Here is a 16637-nt window from a genome sequence, read left to right as displayed (position 1 = left end):
AATGCAAAGCTATGTGATGATGATGATGATGATGATGATGATGACGACGAATGGCGAGAAATTGAGCCCAACTTGCTATACTAACCAATGTTAGTTCTTTTTTTGTTTTCTTGGTGGCAGACGAATGACAATTCCATGGTAGCAGAATGAAGCTAAGATTCCGAATTTTTCTTTTAAAGTATTTCAAACAAAAACCACTGATTGCAAATTTAAACACAACGACTACTTTTAACAATTTCCACTCAACATTTTACAAAAAAACACAGCTACTCATAGAACAGTGCAGATGTAAAGTTTGGTAACAGAATGAGAGTAAAAATCGCCCTCAGTTTTTTTATGTGCTGAAGTTTTCCGAAACTTAAATATCTACTCCGAATTCAGATTCTAAGATGTCTGCTGAAAGAATGGGATGTCAGCTATGATATGACATCTTGAGTTTAAAAAAAAAATCAATTTTGGTTACTGAACTACAGTACGTGAAGTGGATTAACACCCGGTAACAGAATGATGGTAACAGAATGACTCCATAGGCCCCTGATCTGTACTATACAGAAATTAGCAGGTGACCCAACAGTGGTTTGTGAATAATATGATTTCACATTGTAGCCAATTCAGTTGCAGTCATTCTGTTACAGATTTTTCTGGTCATTCTGTTACCTATTTGGTAACAGAATGGCACATTTTTTATCACTTAATAAATCATAAACCAAATTGTTATCAGTAAAAACACTAGAACTATTTGGTAGGTCTTCCTTTACTTGTTAGTTATGGGAACTTTCATTAGCCTCCCTCCTCATGAGGGAGAGAAATTAGAAACTATCTTTAAGATACTGTATGTGGGTTTTTGGTAACGGAATTACAAGGCACAAGGCAATGTTTCTTAAACATATTAAAGGCAAATAATTTATCCAAAACTAAATATAAGTAAGTATTGATATTAGTTGGCAGGGGTTTTTACTTCAATATTATTGTGTTTTGATGTATTTCTAATACCTTTTGACGGTCCAATAAAGCCGTTTTTATCTCAATATTTAATCATTTCTGGGTAACAATTAAGTACCTTACTGTGATTATTTTCAATTAAAATTGTCAAAAATTATCAAAAATAGCATCTTAGCAAGGAGCAATTTCTCAAGCAAGAATTCTGCTAGGGCTGCCTGGAAGTGGTCTGAGTGGGGAGGGAAAATTGAAAACTAGCTGTTATTGACAGAGAGGTTTGGAACTCGCTTTCTTATTGGTTTATTAACCAATGTCCCACCTGGTGATGTCACCTACTTTTAACAATTTCCACTCAACATTTTACAAAAAACACATTTACTCGAAGAACAGTGCAGATATAAAGTTTGGTAACTGGAAAAATGTATGGAAAAATGGTAGAAAAATGTTTTTGCCTTAATTATACATTTTTTTTTTAAATTTACTCTTAGCTTTCATTTGACACCAAATTTGATGTGCTCCTATGAACTTCACATGTTATTGCTCATGGTTCATTTGACATGAAAATGCCCCTAACCTACATGGAGATAAAATATTACTGTTACAATAGCCCACAACTGAATGTTTTGTGTTAGGATGTCCCTGTTTGTTATACGGACACCATCAACTACGCTCTATGGCACTGTGTGGTTCTTTATGAGCACTCACAAACATATTAGGCTTGAGCGGTATACCGTATACCGGGGTATTTGGAAATAGCCACAGGATGGTTTTTCAATACCGTTAACTATTTCTTTGACGTTTTTTAAATAAATTGTTATATTTGTAGCTACTTTTTAAGTAAATACCTGTAGTCAACTTGTGCAATACGTTAGGAGACAAAGAAGATTGTGTTCTTCATTTCACCTGTCACATACAGTGCCTTGCAAAAATATTCATCTCCCTTGGGATTTTCCTATTTTGTTGCATTACAACCTGTAATTTAAATAGAATTTTATTTGGATTTCATGTAATGGACATACACAAAAAAAGTCCAAATTGGTGAAGTGAAATGAAAAAAATTACTTGTTTCAAAGAATTCCCCCCAAAAAATTACGGAAAAGTGGTGAGTGCATATGTATTCACCCCCTTTGCTATGAATCCCCTAAATAATATCTGGTGCAACCAATTACCTTCAGAAGTCACACAATTAGTTAAATAAAGTCCACCTGTGTGCAATCTAAGTGTCACACGATTTCAGTATACATAAACCTGTTCTGAAAGGCCCCAGAGTCTGCAACACTGCTAAGCAAGGGGCACCACCAAGCAAGCGGCAATATGAAGACCAAGGCGCTCTCCAAACAGGTCAGAGACAAAGTTGTGGAGAAGTACAGATCAGGGTTGGGTTATAAAAAATATCAGAAACTTTGAACATCCCACGGAGCACAATTAAATCCGTTATTAAAAAAATTGAAAGAATATGGCACCACAACAAACCTGCCAAGAGAGGGCCGCCCACCAAATCTCACGGACCAGTCAAGGATGGCATTAATCAGAGAGGCAACAAAGAGACCAAAGATAACCCTGAAGGAGCTGCAAAGCTCCACAGCGGAGATTGGAGTATCTGTCCATAGGATCACTTTAAGCCGTACACTCCATAGATCTGGGCTTTAAGGAAGTGTGGCCAGAAAAAAAGCCATTGCTTAAAGAAAATAAATAAGCAAACACGTTTGGTATACGCCAAAAGGCATGTGGGAGACTCCCCAAACATATGGAAGAAGGTACTCTGGTCAGATGAGACAAAAATGTTGCTTTTTGGCCATCAAGGAAAACACTATGTCTGGCGCAAACCCAACACCTTGCATCACCCTGAGAACACCATCCCCACAGTGAAGCATGGTTGTGGCAGCACAATGCTGTGCGGATGTTTTTCCATCGGCAGGGACTGGGAAACTGGTCAGAATTGAAGGAACAATGGATAGCGCTAAATACAGGGAAATTCTTGAGGGAAACCTGTTTCAGTCTTCCAGAGATTTGAGACTGGGACGGAGGTTCACCTTCCAGCAGGACAATGACCCTAAGCATACTGTTAAAGCAACACTCAAGTGGTTTAAGGGAAAACATTTAAATGTCTTGGAATGGCCTAGTCAAAGCCCAGACCTCAATCCAATTGAGAATCTCTGGTATGACTTAAAGATTGCTGTACACCAGCGGAACCCATCCAACTTGAAGCAGCTGGAGCAGTTTTGCCTTGAAGAATGGGCAAAAATCCCAGTGGCTAGATGTGCCAAGCTTATAGAGACATACCCCTAGAGACTTGCAGCTGTAATTGCTGCAAAAGGTGGCTCTACAAAGTATTGACTTTGGGGGGGTGAATAGTTATGCACAGTCATTTTTTTTGTCTTATTTCTTGTTTGTTTCACAATAAAAAATATTTTGTATCTTCAAAGTGGTAGGCATGTTGTGTAAATCAAATGTTACAACCCCCCCCAAAATAAATTTTAATTCCAGGTTGTAAGGCAACAAAATAGGAAAAATGCCAAGGGGGGTGAATACTTTCGCAAGCCACTGTAATTGTTCATTATGAAGCTTACCGGTAGTCCCCTGTCACGGGGTGTTTGTTTACAAGCACACGATGACGAGTGACCGGAGCCTTATGAAAGTGTTGTGCAGCACTGTTGTGCAGCATGTGCCAGGTGATCTAGGTACAGTATGGAATTCACAACTAAATGTTTGCCAGCTAGATATCTTATAACTATTAAGTTAACGGTCTAAAATGTGCTAAATGCTCTGCAGTTGTGCATTTGGTTTGCTAATTTAATAGCTACTTAGCTATCTAGCTAAGTGGATATCTTCTTCCAAAATGAAGGTTCCCTTGGTAACAGCAGAGAATCACCTCATGAATCAAGAGCCTTGCTGTCTAAGATATGTTTTGTGCGTGCAGCAAACTGTGAGTAGCATTTTGTTACTTGTATACATTTATGAGCTGGGATGTCTGTCCTGCAAATACTTTAGTTCAGAGACCGTATAAAATGTTGGCAATGCGCTCGTTTAGCATTTAGTTAGCCAGCTAGAACAGCCGGTATTACCGACACTGAATGTAAGACATGAACAAAATGCATCAGCAACTTTCTGAAATGGCACAGGAATGCCCCTGTCTGTGTGTATGTGTGCGGGGCTTGCTTATGTCTATAATTTGTGTAGCCGTTAGCGATAATGCAAATGATCACCTTCTTTTGATGGAGATGGAAAGGCTTTCCTAAAAACCTTCTCAATTAAATTGTGACTACAAAGTAGCCTACCTGGCAGAATAATATTAAGATTATTTTCATCAAACCAAATGGCAATTTGTTTTGCAAACTCTGCAATCCCATGCGCGCTACAGCAACACCGCTTAAAGGGACACTTCGTGATTTTGGCAAAGATGCCCTTTATCTACTTCCCCAGAGTCAGATGAATGGTAAAATGGCCTCATTGCCAAAATCCCAAGGAATCCCTTTAACCAAACAATGGTCTCTTCCTGATGTGCACTTGCATTAAAGGGTTGTTACCCCAAAATTGAAATATCTTCAATTTTTTCCAGATCTAAAAAATTGTCTCTTGATGTGGTTTAAACATTGTTCTGGACTTAGAACATTCCATTTTGTTGTTTTTCTGTTAAAACAGTGTGATTTTGAGAGCGAAAACCTGAAAAAACAGAAGCCTGGTAAAACAACTAAGAAAATGGAATTTGGGGAAAAAACTAAACAAAATCAGGCAAAAGAAATTGAATGTATTTTATAGGCCCTACACCACGTCATCCCTCAGAGCAACTCCTACAGTAAACATCCCTGAGACAGCCAGAGGTAGAACTGGCATCATCACCTGATGATGACTATACAGTAGGCTGTGTTGTGTATGTGTGTGTGTGCGTGTGCACGTGCGTGTGTGGTGACAGAGAGCCAGAGGTAGGGCAGCCTGATCACCATACATACAGTAGATTAGATGGAACAGTAAAATAACAAGGGCAGTTGCCAATTCAATTCTTTAGGCTATTATAAGGTTGTAACAACCATTTTGGTTTGCTCTAAATGTCAAAACAACAATTGCAATGCCTTTAAAGTGACTGAAACCAAGTATACTTTACGGCTACCTATTCAGATTGAACCATGTGTTCTGTTTCAGATCTTAACCTTGTTCCTTCTTTATGACCACACATTATCCATCAGATAACCTCCAGGAGATTGTAAACAGGCCTTCCTCCTTCAGAACTTTCCTGTTCCTGACCTGCACTGTTCTATTCCCCCAGTCTTTTATGATGTTTCCACAGAAAAAGAATGTTGGAAGTCAGCACACAGATCCAATCAATGTGTATCAAAGCACAAAGTACAGAAACACCCAAATGACACAAAGCACAGCTTATATTATGTTGAGTCCCCTGAATGACCCTAGCCTGCCCTTGGTGTCACAACAACTGGACGCAACACGACTACATTACACAGTACATCTATACTGAACAAAAATATAAACACAACATGTATAGTGTTGGTCACATGTTTCAAGATCCCAGAAATGCTCCATATGCACAAAAATATTATTTTTGCGGTAAGCTATGGACAACAAACACAATTGCATTTTATCGATGGCAATTTGAATGCACAGAGATACAGGGACAAGATACTGAGGCCCATTATCATACCATTCATAATAATGCACGTCCTCATGTCGCAAGGATCCGTACACAATTCCTTGAAGCTGAAAATGTCCCAGTTCTTCCATGGCCTACATACTCACCAGACATGTCACCCATTGAGCATGTTTGGGATGCTCTGGGTCGACGTGCATGACAGCGTGTTTCAGTTCTGCCAATATCCAGCAACTTCGCAGAGCCATTAAAGAGGAGTGGGACAACATTCCACAGGCCACAATCAACAGCCTGATCAACTCTATGTGAAGGAGATGTGTCGCACTGCATGAGGCAAATGGTGGTCACACTGGTTTTCTGATCCACACCCCTACTTATTTTAAAGGTATCTGTGATTTTCAGATACATATCTGTATTCCCAGTCATGTGAAATGCATAGTTTAGGGCCTAATGAATATATTTCAATTGACTGATTTCCTTACATGAACTGTAACTCAGTAAAATCTTAGAAATTGTTGCATGATGCATTTATATTTTTGTTCAGTGCATATAGTGCCACTGATACAATCAGTGGGAATAGGGGCCAGGTGTGCGCAAGGAAAGTTCCAGAGGGATCCGTGACAGTCCCCCCCCACCAACGCCCCCCCGACACCGGTCTCGAGGATGATCACAGGGAACACAGTGCGGGTCGATCAGGACCCGATGCAGCTGCCGAAATTGCAGTGGCGTCGGACGGACCGGTTGTGGCGGCGTCGGACAGGCCAGTTGTGGCTGCTGAAGTTGCGTCATCGGACAGACCCGTTGTGGCGACGTCGGACGACCCAGTTGCAGCTGCTGAAGTTGCGGCAGTGCCGCAATGGTCGATTATTCTGCACGTTGGTACGAATGGATTCGGGAGACAGGCGCAGGAATGCGTAATAGGAGTTTTTTTAAGCCCCAAATTACGGCGTGCCGTGTAAAGGATACTCTAAACAAACACGTAACAAAAACACAGGGTTGAAACCCAAACAAAAGAGCGAGGAGTACCTTGAATAAATAACCCTAGCGCAAAATGATTATCACACGGGACGAGACCCGTAATCATCTGCGCAATCCAGAAGGGCACGAAAGCCCAAAACTGTCACGTCTGCTCCCCCCCCCCCCCCCCCCCCCCACTGGCGATCATTCATTACGCACACCTGCCTTCCCTCGTCAAGCACATCAGAAAACAAAGACAAAAAACAATCAATGCAGAAGCGGTTCTGCATTGATTGTTTTTTGTCTTTGTTTCCTTGTATGCTGACGCTGTTCCTGTCTTGTTCCTTGTACGTTCTTTATTAAATGTTTTACTCCCCGTGCCTAATTCGTCTCTCCAGCGTTAACTCATGTGACAAAAACACACAGCACAGGCACTGACACGCACCAACGGACATAGTAACAATAATTGACAGGACTATGGTGAACAAAGTTCACATATATACAAATACAATCAGTGGGAATAGGGGCCAGGTGTGCACAATGAAATTTCCGGGGGGATCCGTGACAACACACACTCATGTCTTTCTCTATTGGTCCAGTAAGGGTTCTATTTTTCAAAGCAGACTTACTGTAAGAGGCCATAATGCTGAAGGAGGACTAGAACCAGGATAGTGGGTAGCTAGGGTGAGAATGATTCAGTGTAGCCAATGTCTACAGTTGAAGTCGGAAGTTTACATACACCTTAGCCAAATACATTTAAACTCAGTTTTTCACAATTCCTGACATTTAAGCCTAGTAAAAAGTCCCTGTTTTAGGTCAGTTAGGATCACCACTTTATTTTAAGAATGTGAAATGTCAGAATAATAGTAAAGAGAATGATTTATTTCAGCTTTTATTTCTTTCATCACATTCCCAGTGGGTCAGAAGTGTACATACACTCAATAAGTATTTGGTAGCATTGCCTTTAAATTGTTTAACTTGGGTCAAACGTTTCGGGTAGCCTTCCACAAGCTTCCCACAATAAGTTGTGTGAATTTTGGCTCATTCCTCCTGACAGAGCTGGTGTAACTGAGTCAGGTTTGCAGGCCTCCTTGCTCGCACACACTTTTTCAGTTCTGCCCACAGATGTTCTATAGGATTGAGGTCAGGGCTTTGTGATGGCCACTCCAATACCTTGACTTTGTTGTCCTTAAGCAATTTTGTCACAACTGTGGAAGTATTCTTGGTGTCATTGTCCATTTGGAATTCCCATTTGCGACCAAGCTTTAACCTCCTGACTGATGTCTGAGATGTTGCTTCAATGCCGCGGGGCGGCAGCGTAGCCTAGTGGTTAGAGCGTTGGACTAGTAACCAAAAGGTTGCAAGTTCAAATCCCCGAGCTGACAAGGTTCAAATCTGTCATTCTACCCCTGAGCAAGTTAGCCCACTGTTCCTAGGCCGTCATTGACAATAAGAATTTATTCTTAACTGACTTGCCTAGTTAAATAAAGGTAATGTAAAAAAGTATGTAAACTTCTGACTTCAACTGTTTGTGTGAAGAATTCACACAGCTCTGTATGTAACTAAAGGCCATTAGAAATGTCCTTTTCAAGAGTGGGAGCCCTGAAAATAAACTCCACGTTGTATGTGTAAATCTCACTTCCTCTTTCCCAGTTAGGAGGCCAGAGTGGAGACCAGCTCAGAAACCATAGCCTCTGTGCATACATTTGCCAGATGGAAAATGTTCATGTTTCTAAAAAGAACCAAACAGGCCTTAATGGTTTTCAATTCCCCTTTTCTTTTGCCTTTCATCCTCTCTCTTTCGCACTCTTCATATGTCCTCTTTAAGTGTATCCCCTACAGACATTGTCATTGGGTCGTCAATAGTGCCTCCAGCACTTCTGCTCTCCCGCACATAGAGAGAGAGGCCAGCTATGTTTCACTCGCAACATTTATGTGAAGCCCGCTTGGAAGAAGTCCACCTGCACAAAACAAAATAGGCCTGAATTCATGGCAGGAGGTTTGCAGGGCAGGCTAATGGTTTACAATTTCAGTAACACTACCCTGTAGAAAAATGAACAGCAAGCTGAATGTGGTGGAAAAAGCAACCAACATGTGCATACATTTATATGTATATAGCCTATAGAGAGAATTAGACTGGTGCATACCATGGAAATACGTTTCACGTCTTTGTGAGTGGAAACACATGAAGGAATATGCCTGAACACAAACTGCTGAGTGGCTGAATGACTATGCAATTATGAAGCATGTAACTAAATAAAGCTTCTAAAGTTCAAATATTTACCAACTCTGTGTCCACCTGGATTGTGTTAGCTCATCTTGGTAGAAAGCCAAAATAACCCAAACACATGATTGGACCATCTGAGCATACGTGATAAGTGCAGCTCTGCCACTGTAGGTTCAGGGCTCGGAGAAGCTTCCCCTGACAAAGAAATGGCAATAGTAGACAGAGCTGTGTGGTGAGGGTGCCCTAATTTCCCCGCCTTTACGTCATTGCTTAAGGAATACCGCCCATGCCAACCCCCACCGCCCCCCTATCTCACACACACGCACACACTTGCGCTCACATACGTGCACACACATATTTCTTGTCCTTTGTTCCCATTTGATGCATTCAGTAGAATGCCCTGAGACGCAATGACGCACCCCACTCCTCACGACACCCCCCCCCCACTCCTCACGACACCCCCCCATTCCTCACAACATCCCCCACTCCTCACGACACCCCCCCATTCCTCACAACATCCCCCACTCCTCACGACACTCCCCCATTCCTCGCGACACCCCCCCCACTCCTAGCGACACCCCCCCACTCCTAGCGACACCCCCCACAACATCCCCCCACAACACCCCCCCACTCCTCACAACACCCCCCACTCCTCACAACACCCCCCCACTCCTCACTACACTCCCTCACAACACCCCTCACTCCACCCCCCCCCACTCCTCACTACACTCCCTCACAACACCCCCCACTCCTCACAACACCCCCCACCCCCCACTCCTCACAACACCCCCCACCCCCCACTCCTCACAACACCCCTCACTCCTCACTACACCCCCCCCACTCCTCACTACACCCCCCCCCCCCCCCCCCCCACTTCTCATGACACCACCCACTCCTCTCTCCCTCCCGCAGGCAAACTGGGATAATGTGACTCTGTTCTGAAAGGCAAGAGCCCCCCCCCCACACACACACACACACACACTCACACACACACACACACCTCTGAAAGGGCCTACAGAGAAAGAGACTCGCTGGGACAGTAGTGTGTGTATATTAGTCACAGTCACATTGTGTGGATGCATTGGGTTCATCCATCACCACAGTAGAGAGATAGTAATTTACCAGCTCTATCATCACCACTCATAAAACACACTGGGGGACCTCCAAGCATAGTGCTCTTGAGGTAGGCCTAACTTCTGTCCTGGGGATTCTCACTCTGCTTCTCAAAGGGTTGGAGATGCTTCAACAGGGGAACATAGTGGAGTAGACTGTTTAGAGCCTCTGTTTATAGAGGCCTGTTTCTTTAGCTGAACCTGGATGTTTAACGGCTACGTGAAAGAATGCAGGGACCATTTCACTTTCTCTTAGCTGCATTCACTTCACAACAGCATCAACTAAACAAACACTGGCACCCTATCCCCTATTACAGTGCACTACCTTTGACCAGGTCCCATAGGACCTGTAGTGCACTACATAGGGAATAGGGTTCCATTAGGAACCAAGCGTTAAGTACATCCTTGTGGGACAGAGTGTGTAGGTGAGAAAGGTAACACCTACCTACAGCAAATACTGCGGTAATAACTATGTAACTACAATAACTATGTAACTACAATATCCTAAAATGTATAATTTGGTCATCTGATCCTAATAATACCAGTCGTTGACAGTGTGAGAGGACATGAAACAAACAGCCTGCTGAGTTGAGGGGGAAACTCAGGCATACTCCCTAATCCTCCATCTGGTGTCATTTCATCAACCCACTGTAGGACAGAATACATGTGAATACATGTAAACTCATGTTTCATAGGCCTTGGATTCACACTCACGAAAGACTCCTTTAGAAGACAGTCCATAAAAACCTGCAACGGGAGACGTTCATTTCACCTCTCCTCGCTGAAATGCTGTGTCTGTTGTTAAATGATTTAAACCCGTGTGGAAATCGATATATGCTTCTCAGTCATCGCCATGTAAAAATACTCAAGGGGCTGAAGCATTTTTCACCTCAGAAAACCCCTGTGACAACTTTGCCATTCTAGACGATGATGACCTCACACTAAAATTGCAAAGCCTGTGTGTTCGAGCTATGTTATTGTGACAGTGACATACCGCAGTAGGTGAACCAATGGCAGGGGTTAAACTAAAGAGCCGTTCCTTTTACACAAAGCAAACTCAAACAAAATCTGGTTTTCATTTTATCCCATTTACTCAAAACAGGCAACATTTAATGTCAAAATATGTAGCCTTCCCATCCACAGAACAGCGTTCGGTAAACCCTCATTTGGATTCATTTGAGTGATTAACGAAATGTCATGTTTAAGGTCAGGTGTAAGACGTTTCACCTGGATCCCTAATGACAGGTTGCCCTTTGCTTACAGAACATCCATCTTGCACCAGAGGCGGGCTGGTGTGGCTAGCTGGCTGGTTGTGGACTACAGCTGGTGTTGGTGCTCTGTGAAGTCTGTGACTGACTGTAGGCCTGGCCCACAGGAACCACACTCCAACCAACAGGATGGGGAGGCGGTAAATGACACTGATATTTCAGATGTGACAGGGGGTTGAATAGTAGCCTAAAGTCACTCCTCAGGTGTAACGTATGGTTTACATTCTCTTGTGGCGAGTAGTGACACCTCATGTATGTTAGAGGTTACAAACATGTGCTTGTTGTTGTGCAATCACCGCTAGCAACCAGAACAAGGATTGACAAGTTGATTCTGGATTCAATTCGCGCTAAAGTAGAGCGCTTCAAAATAACGTGAAAAGGGAACTGTAACATAGGCTTACATTATCCCCATGTAATATGCAATTAAAACACATTTTATATGGCCTGTGGTTTCTGCAGCTACACAAACAGCAGTAGCTACAATAGTTGACGATCCCTAACCCCAGTTCCCCTCTGACCTGGGACTAGGGTCAATACGGGTCATTCTGTTTCTAGATGTCCCTGATAGACAAAAGCAGAACTGTCCAGACTGTGAATGTTAGCTGACAGTGGACTGTACAGAAGAGCATGGAGTTTTTTTGGCCGGTTTTGAACATCTATCATGAGTTAGAGTGGAGTGAAAACTTTAGGTAATGTATTGTAGTGTAGTAACAGTGTGTTACTGTATGAGGCAAGAGTAGCTAAATGTAAAGACTAGCGCTTGTACTTCACACTAGCTGCCTGGTGACTTGTGAACATGGGACTTTTGTTTGAGGCTTGATGCTGTGGATTGTTCCAAATCCCAACTCTGACCAGCAAGCACCTGTCAACTCACGCAGTGTTCTACTCCCCTCTATCTGAACCGTCACTGACTGATGCTGTTTAATGACTAAGTCCTTCATCTTACATCCGTATTCTGCAGGAAAAGATCAGGCGATAATGGAAATGTTTCACATTACCATACACACTGTATATATATACACAATACACAGTGCATTCGGTAGGCCGTCATTGTAAAATAAGAAATTATTCTTAACTGACTTGCCTAGTTAAATAAAGGTAAAAAAAAAGAAAAGAAAATAAGTATGTAAACTTATGACTTCAACTGTATGTGTGTGTTTGTGTGAAGAAACTATGTGAAGAATTCACACAGCTCTGTATGTAACTAAAGGCCATTAGAAATGTCCTTTTCAAGAGTGGACATTTCCATACCCTTGGTATGGAAAGTATTCAGACCCATTGACTTTTTCCACATTTTGTTACCATACAGCCTTAATCTAAAATGGATTTTAATAGTTTTTCCCCCCTCATCAATCTACACACAATTCCCCATAATGACAAAGCAAAAACAGATTTTTTTGAAATGTAAACTAAAATATCAAATTTTCATAAGTATTCAGAGCCTTTACTCAGTACTTTGTTGGAGCACCTTTGGAAGAGGGCATCAAGTCTTCTAGGGTATGACGCTACAAGCTTGGCACACCTGTATTTGGGGAGTTTCTCCCATTCTTCTCTGCAGATCCTCTCTGTCAGGTTGGATGGGGAGCGTTGCCGCACAGCTATTTTCAGGTCTCTCCAGAGATGTTCGATCGGGTTCATGTCCAGGCTCTGGCTGGGCCACTCAAGGACATTCAGAGCCTTGTCCCGAAGCCACTCCTGCGTTGTCTTCGCTGTGTGCTTACATGCTGACCACATCGCTTGTGTCGCGAGCGTGAGCGTTGCAAAATAAATGTACACATACATGTTATTCAATCATCGCCCTCACACTGCTCGCGCGTGTCTGTGTGGACAGGCGCTAAAATAGAACGTGGTTCTATTTGTGGCGCTTAGCGCGCTGCAAGTCCCGCCTCTCCCATCTCCTCATTGATTTTTAGAAGCATATACCCACGTGGGTGATTGAAAGATGAACTGAGGTCCACACTCCAGTCGAGTCGGTAGTGGTAATGCACCTTAAAGTTGGTTGCCAACTGCCATATAAAGTCCAAAGAAGAAGAAGAAACCTGAAGGAGGAGAGATTACTAGAAAACAAACCTTTTTACCCTTTTATTTGTGGATTAATTGTCGGAGTAGAGGACCTTGTGCATTTCAGGTAAAATAACAAACCAATGTTTATATCCCTGGACAAATTAGCTAGCAACAGCAAGCTAGCTAGCGAAATTGCCATAAATGTTTGCTTATCGACCTGTCCCCAAATTAATATAATTGGTTGAGAGTTTGTTTTGATATTTCAACCTGCGTGTCCTGATCGCGTCTGGTGTGGGTGGACAAAATCAAAATGTGCGTGATGGCGCACGCAGACAGGTCTGGTCAGCATGTTAGGGTCGTTGTCCTGTTGGAAGGTGAACCTTCACCCCGTCTGAGGTCCTGAGCGCTCTGGAGCAGGTTTTCATCAAGGATCTCTCTGTACTTTTCTCCGTTCATCTTTCACTCAATCCTGACTAGTTTTCCAGTCCCTGCCTCAGAAAAACATCCTCACAGCATGATGCCGATGCTGCCACCACCATGCTTCATCGTAGGGATGGTGTCCGGTATCCTCCAGATGTGACGCTTGGCATTCAGGCCAAAGATTTCAATCTTGGTTTCATCAGAACTGAGAATCTTGTTTCTCATGGTCTGAGAGTCATTTAGGTGCCTTTTGGCAAACTCCAAGAGGGCTGTCATGTGCCTTTTACTGAGGAGTGGCTTCCATCTGGCCACTCTACCATAAAGGCCTGATTGGTGGATTTCTGCAGAAATGGTTGTACTTTTGGAAGGTTCTACCATCTCCACAGAGGAACTCTGGAGCTCTGTCAGAGTGATCATTGGGTTCTTGGTCACCTCTCTGACCAAGGCCCTTCTCCCCCAATTGCTCAGTTTGGCCGGTCGGCCAGCTCTAGAAAGAGTCGGTGGTTCCAAACCTCTTCCATTTAAGAATGATGGAGGCCACTGTTCTTGGGGACCTTCAATGCTGCAGACATTTTTTGGTACCCTTCGCCATATCTGTGCCTCGACACAATACTGTCTCGGAGCTCTACAGACAATTCCTTCGATCTCATGGTTTCATTTTTGCTCTGACATGCACTGTCAACTGTGGAACCTTATATAGACAGGTGTGTGCCTTTCCAAATCATGTCCAATCAATTGAATTTACCACAGGTGGACTCCAATCAAGTTGTAGAAACATCTCAAGGATGATCAATGGAAACAGGATGCACCTGAGCTCAATTTCGAGTCTCATAGCAAAGGGTCTGAATACTTATGTAAATAAGGTATTTCTGTTTTTTATTTTTAATACATTTGCAAACATTTCTAAAAACACGTTTTCACTTTGTCATTATGGAGTATTGTGTGTAGATCAATGAGGGGGAAAACATATTTTATCCATTTTAGAACAAGGCTGTAACATAAAATGTGGGAAAAGTCAGGGGTTCTTAATTCTTTCTGAATGCACTGTATGCTACTTTAAATCTAAAATCCACTTTGCTATTAGTGAAAATATTTTGGGTAAACTACTTAAGATCATTAGAGATCTAACACATACGTCTCTAATACATTGGGCAATGTCTTCATTCATAATTGTTTGGGAATTTAGCTGAACACAGTAGCGCAGTCATCGTCACAATAAAGTGCTACATTGTTGCAACCGTGTCAATGTCATGTGTACACTCCCTTTCTTCCCCCACAAAGAGCAAATGGATTATCTTACTTTTCAGTGCTTGGATGAGCGCCTTCCCATCTTTGATCAGCTCTTTGATGAACTTATTGGTCTTGTCCAGTTCTAGTTCGTGAGACTTCAATCTGTCTCGGAACTGGGGACTGTCCAGATAGCAGTCACTGAACTCCAGAGCAGGCAGTCCCATGTTTTCTCCCAGTCCACAGTACCCGAGTTCGGAGGATGAAGAAATCTTTAATTTATGATGTGCAATCCAATTATAAGAAGGTAGCAGAACACAGAGAGCAATATTCAGATACCTGGTTACATTACACTACACACCCAATAACCTTTCTGACAACATGCAGGCGGGCAAACGTGGATCTGGCTTCTTTTAGCCTAGGATCCAAAAGGCATCACCAAAAAACTGCACGCGAAAAACTGTGCTTGTCCGGGAGGGACGTGCTGAAATAATATTCAGTTCTTGGCTGTCAAATAATCCAGGTAAACCTTCTGTGCATTCCTCATGACAACATCATATTAGTGATGAAAAGGGGAGGAAAGTGAAACAACGAGACACGGTAGTAGTTGCGAATTCTTCGACTGGGCGATTAAATGCAGTCCCTTTCTCTCAAGCTTTGGCGTCCGTACCAACCTACCCCGAAACAGATAATCTTATGATGGATGCGGCTGTAGACCAATAGTATTGCTGAGTTCCAAAACGGTCCGAGGAGGCAAGCCACACTACCAATGACTGCACTACAGTTGCAGGAGATGGGTGCGTAAAGAAAGGGCTGGTTGGTCAAGAACGCATCGAAGTCACTTCAGAAAGGGGAATTTATCTGGGGGGGTTACATCAACCTGCTCAGGCTCGGATTAGCAAAGCGACAAATTGTTGTTTAATCTTAAACTGTTTAAATTAAGAGCCCATTTAGTGAGCAAGTGTTAGGCCTTGGTAATTCCACACATCACAGGCCTTTATTTAATCTGCTACACTTGCAAATGGAAATGTTATCAATAATGGGACCGTAAATCAATCACAAACTCAACTAATGCCTTAACTGTTTATTACAGTTTGAAACTAATAAATTGGCTTGTTTATAAATTATGTATAACCCCTTTGTAAATCATAGTGTGTGCTTGTGCGCGCGCGCGTGTTTTCTGTCAGTCTAGACAGAGTCTGTGCTGTTTATCTATGTAACAAATCATCACCTCATGTCAGGAAAAATTGTTATTTCACTTAAGATTTTAGCAGTGCAGTGGAGATACAAGTCCACACTTGTTTGTGCTTACTGTGTTGGCAACTCCAGATTTAGATGTGCAACTTCCTCCAACACAGTATGATCATGATGAATGCTAATTAGGCTACTCAGTTTCCATACAGTTTTAATTTGCAACTGCAAATAGTGCTAAAAATCTGCAACTTTAGGGATTTCATACCGATTTGAGCCTATAAATAAGATAAGATAAAAAATGATTTACTGCTTGGGGTCTACTTTACCAATGGGTTCCATACGCTCCTAGAATTAATCATATCATTTTACATCTGTGAAGGGCCTTCAACCAGCCCTCTCGTTGTAAATAACGTGACTCTGGATCATTCACTTCCTTGCATGTTTTTTACTTACCCTGGAACACTGTTGGCATTGACCCCCTTATTTTATTCTACATCTATTCTTATTTTTCTTGCACAGGCTCGATGTACACACACGCACACACACACACACACACACGCTGCTGCTACTCTCTGTTTATTATCTATGTGTACCTACATGTCCATATTACCTCGACTACCCCGTACCCCTGCACATTGACTCAGTACCGGTACCCCTTGTATGGACCCTCGTTATTTTTGTTATTGTTA

At 42.5% G+C, this 16637-nt stretch overlaps 1 protein-coding gene across 2 annotated transcripts in view; it reads right to left on the bottom strand.

The window, feature by feature from the left end:
• LOC120032227 (rho GTPase-activating protein 26-like) overlaps positions 1-15384 on the bottom strand; it is a 116003-nt gene extending 100619 nt beyond the window's left edge. For both annotated transcript variants that reach the window (XM_038978222.1, XM_038978230.1), the window contains exon 1: positions 14828-15384. In XM_038978222.1, the coding sequence (XP_038834150.1) occupies positions 14828-14981 (154 nt within the window). In that variant the 5' untranslated portion in view covers positions 14982-15384. The remainder of the gene's footprint in view (positions 1-14827) is intronic.
• Between the last annotated feature and the right edge of the window lie 1253 nt (positions 15385-16637).

The sequence above is a fragment of the Salvelinus namaycush genome, chromosome 3, assembly GCF_016432855.1.
Source record: "Salvelinus namaycush isolate Seneca chromosome 3, SaNama_1.0, whole genome shotgun sequence".
In the NCBI taxonomy this organism is placed as follows: domain Eukaryota; kingdom Metazoa; phylum Chordata; class Actinopteri; order Salmoniformes; family Salmonidae; genus Salvelinus; species Salvelinus namaycush.
The sequence above is the reverse complement of the archived record's forward strand: the minus strand, read 5'-3'. Positions and strand labels throughout refer to the sequence as shown.